Source organism: Juglans microcarpa x Juglans regia, chromosome 2D (assembly GCF_004785595.1).
Source record: "Juglans microcarpa x Juglans regia isolate MS1-56 chromosome 2D, Jm3101_v1.0, whole genome shotgun sequence".
In the NCBI taxonomy this organism is placed as follows: Eukaryota; Viridiplantae; Streptophyta; class Magnoliopsida; order Fagales; family Juglandaceae; genus Juglans; species Juglans microcarpa x Juglans regia.
The window spans coordinates 19,009,168-19,018,800 of NC_054596.1; the positions used below are offsets into that span (position 1 = coordinate 19,009,168).

The 9,633-nt window shown below is 36.8% G+C and overlaps 1 protein-coding gene across 1 annotated transcript; it reads right to left on the bottom strand.

Moving 5' to 3' along the window:
- Positions 1-1,130: 1,130 nt before the first annotated feature.
- On the bottom strand, positions 1,131-3,635 carry LOC121249942 (indole-3-acetic acid-amido synthetase GH3.6-like). The gene is made up of 3 exons (XM_041148812.1): positions 3,141-3,635; positions 2,006-2,934; positions 1,131-1,902 (listed from the first exon to the last, which is right to left on the bottom strand). Exons 1-3 carry the CDS (start codon positions 3,473-3,475, stop codon positions 1,322-1,324), a joined length of 1,845 nt encoding a protein of 614 aa, XP_041004746.1. The 5' UTR covers positions 3,476-3,635; the 3' UTR covers positions 1,131-1,321.
- Positions 3,636-9,633: the final 5,998 nt, after the last annotated feature.

Genomic DNA, 9,633 nt, shown 5'->3' on the forward strand with positions numbered 1-9,633 from the left:
ATAAATCCATTCGAACAAAAAAAGACTCATTCAAATAAAAACTAATACATTCGAACTACAACCGAGAAATACAGTCTGTACGGCCGTTCGAACAATTAAATATTTGTTCGAACAAAATTAATATGCAAAACCTCGTTCGAACAGAGAAAATTTTTGAAAATAAAATTTATGTTCGAATGGATAGAATTTATGTTCAAACACAAGTCATTTGAAAAATTTATTAGTTAGAATGCATAAAATCTGTTCGAATACTCCGTCCGTTTGAACAGGATCTAATATGGTTATTAGTTTGAATTGAAATTTTTTACAGTTTGAACGCTTCGTGTCGGTTCGAACTGAAAGGATTTCATTCGAACGGTTTTTTGAGACAAAATTGGTTCGTCTCTAAGGACCTTTCGAGACAAGTTTTTTAAGACAAAATAGAGACAAAATTTTTGCATCTCTAAAAATATTTTGAGACGAAAATTGGATTTTTTAGACAAAATGATTTGTCTCATAAACCCAAATATTGTAGTGCTGTATGGCTCCACATGACATGAATTTGTAGAAAATTCTTTCAAGTCTTTTGTTTTGACGGGATATTTCTTAACTTTTTAGAGGGATGATTACGTGAATCACATAAGTTTGGCCGAACAAGATCACATGGTCAACGTATGAATTATTGAGTAGAGTTAGATCCATATTTTCAGTGCCCGATAATGAAATAGTTGGGAAATACGGTGTGCCCTCTGCTGGATCTGGTTTCTCGAATTTTGCAAGTGTATATTGTGTGGTCACCTCTTCGTATGTACCAGTGCGCATGCTCGGTGCCATCCAGTGATCAATAGTAAACATGCCGGGGCAGGAATTGCCAAAAATTGTGAGAACTGGTTTTCACATTGACCCAACTAGTCATATGATTAGGAGATTAGTTAACCATCAGGACTAATATGAGATTTGAAGAGATTAATCGGATTTGCAGATCAAGATGTCTCCAATTTCAGACAGTCCAGCATTGACAGCACTATGAAACTTATAATCAGCTGTCTCATGTCTGGACTATATATGTAGATAGTCAAAGTTGAGACGAGCCAGATAGCAAAGTTGAGACGAGTCAGATAGAAACAAGACAAGAGAGCTTAGAACCTTTTTTTTTTTTTTTTCTTTTTTTGCAGAGAATAAAGACAACGTAACCAAGAAACTAAAAATGGTTAAATTAAGCTACTCTCTTAATAGTCACATGAAGACATGCATTTCTTATTGAAGTTGATCTAGGTCCACCAATTCTGAATTGCTAGATGCATGATGATGACATGGGTCCCCAAACTTGTTTCTTCAGTTCTTAAGTGCACCACTGCTTATGACCCGGAACCCATTTCGGGCATTTTGGACTGAAATAATTTGCAACCACCCTCGAGTTCAAGAGCTTGATAATGGGAGCATATTTCACGCAGCGGGGTGCTTTGTACTGGTTTATCGAAGCACCCTGGCTGAGAGCATAGTCCATAAGTTTGTCAAATGTGCCACTCTCCACTATCTTTATCTCTAAAGGGCCAATGGACTTATCTTGAACCCTTCCTTGCCGGTACACACTGTTGAGTGATTCTTCAACAGTGAGGCAACAATCCTCAAAAATTGAAGGAGGAATTGAGGTTTCCCCGCTGAGGCTAATCTCCCAGTACAAGACATAGTGCCCCGGGATGGTTGAAGTGTCAGCGTAGCTTGTATATTCATTCAGTGTTGCATCAAATGACATAAGATGGTTAGCAGCATTCTTCACTGCATTTTGGAGTTCAACTTCGTCGGTTTTGTCCGAGTCAATGCTGAGAACAACATTCTTTCTGCATACGAAGTTGAATTGAGGAGCCTTGTTTTTGAATCCGGCCACTCGAAGTATGTCCCCAACACGATAACGGTAAAGACCTGCAAGAAGAAAATTTAAGTTTGTCAGTTGTTACAAGATACAAAAAAACAAATCTAAGCATCATTTGGTTTTTTTCAAATTGTGAAGTGTATTGAATGCTACCTGCATAAGTGGTTACAACAAGCTCATATTCTTGCCCTAGCTGAACATCAACCAGATCAACCAAGTCTTGGTTTTCCTTCTCTTCAAGGGAGACAGGTTTAGAAAAGGAGCCCGTGAATCCATTCTTCCTGTTAACTGGCAAGAACTCATAATAGCACATGGTGGGAATGAGGGTGTACGAGACTTCACTAGGCTCACTCAGAGGATTCAAATTAAGGCCAAAGTAACACTCGGAAGAAGCATACATGGTGCAAACAAGAGGGAGACCATTGCTATAATAATCCAAAGTAGGAATGTACTGAGACATTGTTCCAGTCACAATAACATCGATATACTTGGTGTTAGGCCACAACCTAATTATGATTCCCCTCCATGAATCTTTCCCACATTCGGCTTCTACAAAATCAGCTAGCTTGGGGTTTGGTTCAAGAAATTTCATGACTGCCTCTCTCACTGTTGGGTCCGTAACTATGGGGTCTATGGTACCAGTTCTGATATCATTGCACAAAAGATGCCAATGCTTTTCAAGGAACTTGATGGCACGAATGAAGCCGGAAGCAAATACGGCCCCAACACGAATAACTTTGGTATTTTGGTAGAGCCCACAAAGCAACTGAGAGTACATGCTTTGATAAGGTTCTGGGCAAAGAATGGTCTCGTTTGGGCTAGTATAGTTAGTGTAAGGATCATGTGGCCGATCCGTAAAATGTGAGCTTTTGTAGTAACTGGTTAAGACTGGACGTGCAACAAGTCCTCCTGGGGTCTTGGCTTCTGATTTTATGAACAAAAAGTACATTCCTTTGCCTTTATCCAAACCTGGAACAAATTGATTCATCACAGGCATCAGAAGACTGTAAAGCAACGACCTTCTCTGCAGCTCCTCTTCAATTGTCGGCATCAACTTTCTCTCCCCATCAGATGTTCCAGAGCTACACGCACAAACCAACATCATTAAACGTAAAAAACAAGTTGGTTTTAAGAAATAGGCTTTTCTTTTTGTGCTCACGACTCATATTTCCCCTGGATCAAAGAAGAGTAAAACTGCATAGATAGCAGTACAAGTAAATAAGCAGTAGTGAAAACTGCAAACAAAAATTACAAAGCTATAAAAGGAATACACCAAGAATAGATTTACCTAGTCAAGAACTCAGATATGGGTTTGGAACAAAGAATTGGAGAAGTATCGCCATTGGCTATACGGTCAATATCTGGCTTTAAATCCTCATATGTGACAACCGGCACGACTTTCTTGAAAGTCTCTCGGTCTGTACGCCCGTCTAGGCCATAACGCTGCAAGTACTCAACGTTGGCGCTGCGAGAAAGTATCTCAGAAAGAACCTGCTTCTGAACTTCATCGGCATTACTCGTAACTTCTTCAATGAATTGTAATGCCTTCCTATTCTTATCATAGATTTTAACGCTACCCCCGCAACAATCAAACTCCGGTATGTTCTTAGGAGCTTCTGGCATAGTTACAAGCTGCTCTACGAACTGAATGAATACTAGGAAAATGTCCCCGGCCCCCAAAAGAAAAACTCGTTTAGGCTATGACGTTGGTAGGCAAGGGACATCTCCATATATATAGTACAAACGTTGAAGTTGGCTGTCACCCACTTGAAGATCAACCAAACGGTAGGATGGTGAAATTTAAATTGTATATAACCCCATCTAATACAATATTAACTTTTGATTTGTTTTTGTTTTTTATATGTTAACTATGTAACCAAGTCATATGTTCCTCCGTTCTACATGTAACGTTGGAACCGGGGCTCTCGGTCTCCCCGGGGGAAAGTTTCAGAGAGGGCCATGAAAGCGGGGAAAGGTCCGAGAGAGGAGGTGAGTGGACGGGCAATATCCGGTAAAGTCGCGGTAAGTACAGCTGGTGGGAACCGGGTACATGCGAGCATGTACTACGGGTGTCGTTTAGAAAACCGGCAGCGGCTTCCGTAATTTGGTTAGAAAAAGAGTAGCTTCTGCTTCACGGTACCATATTTTCTCATTCTTCCCCCACACATCGTTGACACCCATTTCTTTTTTTTTTTTTTTTTTTTTTTTTTGAGAAGTGTTGATACCCATTTCTTAAGCTACTCGCATATTAATGTGCAGAATATAGTTCCTTAAGTGTGTGTGTATATATATATATATATACACGATGTAATCGTGAGGGAAAATGTCTCACATTTATACATCTTTTCTGGATTGGACGTAACACTATAGGTTAGGGGTAAGTACCCGCGGAAATAACTTGAGCAGGCAAACATGTCGTTTGTTTTTACAGCTCCATTCAATTTATTTCATCTTATCTTATTTAATTATTATAATTTTTTTAAATTTTCAAACAAAATAAAATAAACAATTCAACTTTTTCAAATCTCAAAATAAAAATAATATTAAAAAAATATTAATTCTAATAATATTTTATTCAACGTTTAATTTTAATTTCAACTCATCTCATCTCATCTGTAAAAATAAACAAACTTAATTGCTATATATAGGCGAGTAGAAAATGGCAGGTTAGATATAATCAGATTGGAAAAATAATCTAGCTAAGAGTGACATGTGTTGCACAAATAAAAAATGGGGTAAGCTAGCTAGCAATTAAGAAATTAAGAAAAGTTGTTAGAGATTGTGATAACACGCAGGGTGCACCACCAAGTTACGTCTTGGAGCCGCCCTTGAAGAATGCATGTCCACTCAACAGTCCGTTTCTATCGTTTTAAACATGTACGCCAATGTTTCTATCTATCCATCGTGTTTTCTTTTTCACAGGCTTGCGTGCTGCTTATCAGTACAGAAGTGGAGGAGTTTTATGGTAGTTTTTGAGGTTGCATTAAAAGTTTTGTGTTGGAAAAAAATGCATCATATACCTTTCTTGCACGTTTGAAGCTTCTTTTGAAGGTCCTTTCCATGCGATAGAGAATATATTAGCTTCACTTTTGAGGAGATGGAGATTTTAATGGGGCGGCTTTAATTATTCAGATTGTGCAACCCATTATTTCCCAAGCGATTTTGATTGCTAATTAATAACCCGAAACAACAAATAATATTTATAGATTAGATTGTGTAATCATATACACATTTCTTCGACTAGACAAACGTCGAATTTGTCTTTGTTGTTAATATGGGCGATTTAGTTTAGTAAAATGAGATTAAATGATTTTAGATAAAAATTAAATTAAATATTATTAAAATATTATTTTTTAATATTATTATTATTTTAAATTTTAAAAAATTAAATTATTTATTATATTTTAAGCGAAAATTTATAAAAATTAAAGAGATAAAAATGAGAACAAACCTTTTGTATATGACTTCTTTTTGTACTCGGAACGAAAGAGAAAAAAAATCAAAACAAAACAAAAGAAGATAGGGATGTTGACGTAATGGCCAGATCACCATAAAATCTGTGATGGGGGGATTACTATGAGCCGTTGACTGAGGGTCCTACCACCGCCCTTCTCTCCGGCTGTCTCCCTCTGCGGGATGACAGTCACTTTCGCAGGACACGTGTTGATATACCGAGGCTGGTCCCTACTTCCCTTTGGCTCGTGTTCCCCAACAGTCAACCCCCAAAGAGAGTTGCCAACTTGGGCAGCAGAAATGTGGGGCTTAGAGCCCGCACCAAAGGCAGGGCTGCCTTGTGCTTTGAGAGATTTTCGTATCTCTTTTTTAGATTTTGGGGAATGTTTATCTGGGATTTTTGTCCCTCTTTTTCTTTTTCTAAAACCCATTTTTCAAAACAGTACATACTTTCTTCTCCTCCTTCTTCTTCTTCTTTTTTTTTTTTTTTTTTTTACTAAATAGCTCTTCTTTTAAGATTATGTTTAAATATTAAATAAGTTGAGTTGAAATGATAAAATATTATTATTATTTTAAAATTTTAAAAAAATTAAATTTTTTATTATATTTTATATTAGAATTTGAAAAAATTGTAATAATGAGTTTAAGAACTAAACGAAGCTTAAATGATGTATGTACCTTACCTGCTACAGTTTTTTCTTAAAAATAAAATCTATTAAAAAAATATTGATGTAACGTAGAATTTTATACATTAGTTACTATTCATTGTTATATTTTACACTTATAACTTTTTTTTCATAGGAGAGATAGGTGTTTTTCATAAGGTAGGAAATGTAGAATAATGAATAGTGACCGATGCATAAAAATTTTCTTGATCTAATATAGTAAAACAAAATGGATGAGTTCATCTTACTACGTCCTATATAACATTTTTCTTTCTAAAATTATTGACCTTTTATACATTTTATACCATGCAATTATATGTTAAATATACATAACAAAAACGGTAAGATCATCTGCATGTTGTGTCTCTTTTCAAATTTCATTCTAGTGTCAAGAAAGAGAAATCCAGATATCTCATTTCTGAACTAAGAATGTTGCGGTTCAAAATTTGGTTGTGTAATCTGATCAGTCATGAGGCGTCGAGAATGTATGTAGGAAAAATATAATTGTAAATGATTTTACATATTAATACGCACATTCATTTAATATAATTGGTCAGAAAGTAGATTTTATTGAAAACAGTACTAATTTAAATTTAAAATATGAAGGCAACAATATTAATACGCAGATTAGTATACAAATTTACTTATACATAATAAAACTCATGTATATATAATATCTATTAATTTACTTTGAGGGAAAAAAAATAAGGGACATATATCTCGTAAATATTGAGGCCACGCGTTCAGTGTGGTTTTACTGATACTTTTGTTATCTTGTGACCTAACCCTTTGACTGAGGAAATAGGAGGTAGTGTCTTGCAAGCCAAGGCTGTCCACTTTACCAAACCGTGGGCGTAGCCTCGTAGGCAATTTGTCAGGTGTGAGTGTGAAGCTGTTGCATCTATGAAACACGAGTTGGAATTGATGTGTTTGCTTTGCAAAGAATCCCATGCGAAAAAATCTCTACTTTTTGAATTTGTGAGATCACATTATTAAGGTCTCCTCTGTTACAAAACATAACTGTATTTAGATTTTCTTAGATTGCGTACTTTACTATTATTTATAAACTATTCATTATTATTCATAACACTATTATTTATAAATCATTTAAGATATTTTTAGGAACCTTAGTGACACTTACCGTGCAGGTGTAAGGCGCTTAACAATATGGAATCAGATCTTACTATAGGAAGTGCCAATACTTTCTTCGACATGCTGCTCCCGTCTTGACAGGAGCTCTAATGGCGGGTGTTGAGGATTTAAAATAAGATATGGAGTAGCTCTGGCGATCAAGTAGTGTCATGTATAATCTGTATGAAAGATACCACATCATGTAGAAAGGATGTTAGTCTAGGAGAGGAAAGCCTCTCAAGGATTTGTTTGAATTAGCCTGATCTGTCTCCGAACTCATATTGTTATATAAGGTTTGAAACTTGTGTCGTAAGGTCCTGATCAGTCCTCACATCTGTTGGCAACTTCTATACACTCAGATTCTGTCAGCTTTTGTGACTCCTGAAGCATATCCGGAGAATAATCGATCGGTCCTTGAACGGTCGAGGTGCTTTACGTCACTTCAACTTCCCATTACGTCTATTGCAGTTAATGTCATCCTTGGCATGCAGGCTTCTAGTCAGCCATCGAGGTTTCCCTATCCTGCCACATTTATTGATCTTTTCCCTGACGAGGTATATGCGATGGGTACTTGCTCATGAATCAGGATCTTCAGGAGGAGTTGCACAGTAAACGAGGCAGGGTACTTGCTCCTAGGATGAGTTAATTCAACGGGCCCATGGTCAGGCAATATTCCCAACAAGAAGTAAATGAAAAACAGTTACCGATCATCAAGATCTCGTAAAGTAGGGGACAAAATTTAGTTTTTGTTCTAAGAGTTTCTTATTCGATTATTTTATTCAATTTAAAGGTATAGATTTATGGTTGTAAACTAATCAATTTGGAACCAGTAATATGGAAGATGAAGCTGTTTGAATCTTTTAAACTTACCTACAAATTTTGACAACTAGCTTTTAGTTTTATGTAAATAATTTTATAAAGTTCATAGACCAATCTATAAGTTTTGGGAGTCCACCAAGTCGCTTGTTGAAATATAGAGAGTTTTAGAGATTAAATTGTATAATTTTTGTATGTGTAAAACTGTCCAAACGAGGTCTATATATAGTTGAATATGGCCAAAGTAAATAAGGTTGTAAGGGATTTTCCTGCTAGGCAAGGCCCACAAGACTTTGGCCCCAATTCAACCTGGCCCAAAGATGTCCCTACACGCGTAGAGAATAGGGGGTTTACCAAGAAGTAGCGTCGAATGGACGAAAAGAATGATTCGCCTGACATTCCACGACTGACTTCAGAGTCCAGGGACCTGCATAGAGTGCGACAGAAGATGCAGAGAGCCTTTGATCTTTTGGTGTTAGATCATTTATGGCACACATGACTTGGACAGTCAAGAAGCCACGCCGCATTAAGGGCACTACTCGTAAGTTACACGCTACATTTATGGAATTGGCGCAGAGCTATGCTGCATTAAAGAAAGTTTGACGACAAACGCAAAAAAGAAGGCACAAGCTTTATGGAGGAAAATACTATTTTATACATTTCCCAAACTACGGTATAAATAGCCAATTCTAGATACCAAAAATCTCTTTGATCCCTAAACTCGTTTACTTATTTACAAACTTCCGAAAATATTTAATGACTTTGGCATTGGACGTTACCCAGCCCCTAGGCTAGCCTCTCTAAGTTTCACTTCTCTCCATCTTTTGCAAGCCTATTATTGAAGACCTGAGTTGTTGGATTTTGGCCTAAAGGTGTGCGAAATATAACATTAACAAAGGTAATACAAGAAAGAAATATTCTAACCTAGAGTAATAACAGGAAACTAAGAATATTATGGTACAGGAAACTAAGAATATTACCATAATATTATTATGGTCTAAGAATATTAGGTAATATGCTAATCTAAGGTGTTTATATACACTAACATCCCCCCTCAAACTCTTGGTGGCGAAGCCTACTGAAGTTTGCCACCAAGAGTTTGAAAACAAGATCACCAAGCCAACTATGTGGATGTGATTTCGTAAAAATATCAACAAGATTGTCTTCAGAAGGGACTAAGCGTAACTGTAGGACATCGTGCTGAAGATGATGGTGGATGAAGTGGCAATCAGTCTCAATATGTTTGGTACGCTCGTGGAACACATCATTGTATGCAATCTACATTGCACTATGATTATCACAATGAATAGGAGAATAGGTTGCTTGAGGAACACCTATATCTGCCAGAAGCCAGTGTAACCACGAAAGTCTAGATGTCATATCAGCGAGGGCATGATACTCAGCCTCAGTGCTAGAACAGGCAACAACTAATGTTTCTAATATTCCATGAGAACAGAGAAGTACCAAGTAAGAAACAAAAACCAGAGGTGGAGCGACTATCAATGGGATCACAAGCCCAATCTGCATCAGAATAGGCCTGCAGCACAAAAGAGGGGTTTGAGGAGAAGTGCAGACTATGAAATAGAGTTCCTTTAATATAGCAAAAAATTTGAAGAACAACAGCAGAATGGGTAGATCGAGGTGCGCTCATGAATTGATTGACTAGATGAACAACACATTAAATGTGAGGCTTGGTAACAGTGAGATAAATAAGAC

Bases quoted from the DNA above. Each gene is read 5' to 3' on its own strand.
- LOC121249942 (XM_041148812.1), bottom strand. From the start codon at position 3,475: ATGCCAGAAGCTCCTAAGAACATACCGGAGTTTGATTGTTGCGGGGGT. The intron at 2,935-3,140 runs GTAAATCTATTC...TTGTGCGTGTAG, and splicing joins ATATCTGAGTTCTTGACTAG to CTCTGGAACATCTGATGGGG. The intron at 1,903-2,005 runs GTAGCATTCAAT...TTCTTCTTGCAG, and splicing joins TGTTGTAACCACTTATGCAG to GTCTTTACCGTTATCGTGTT.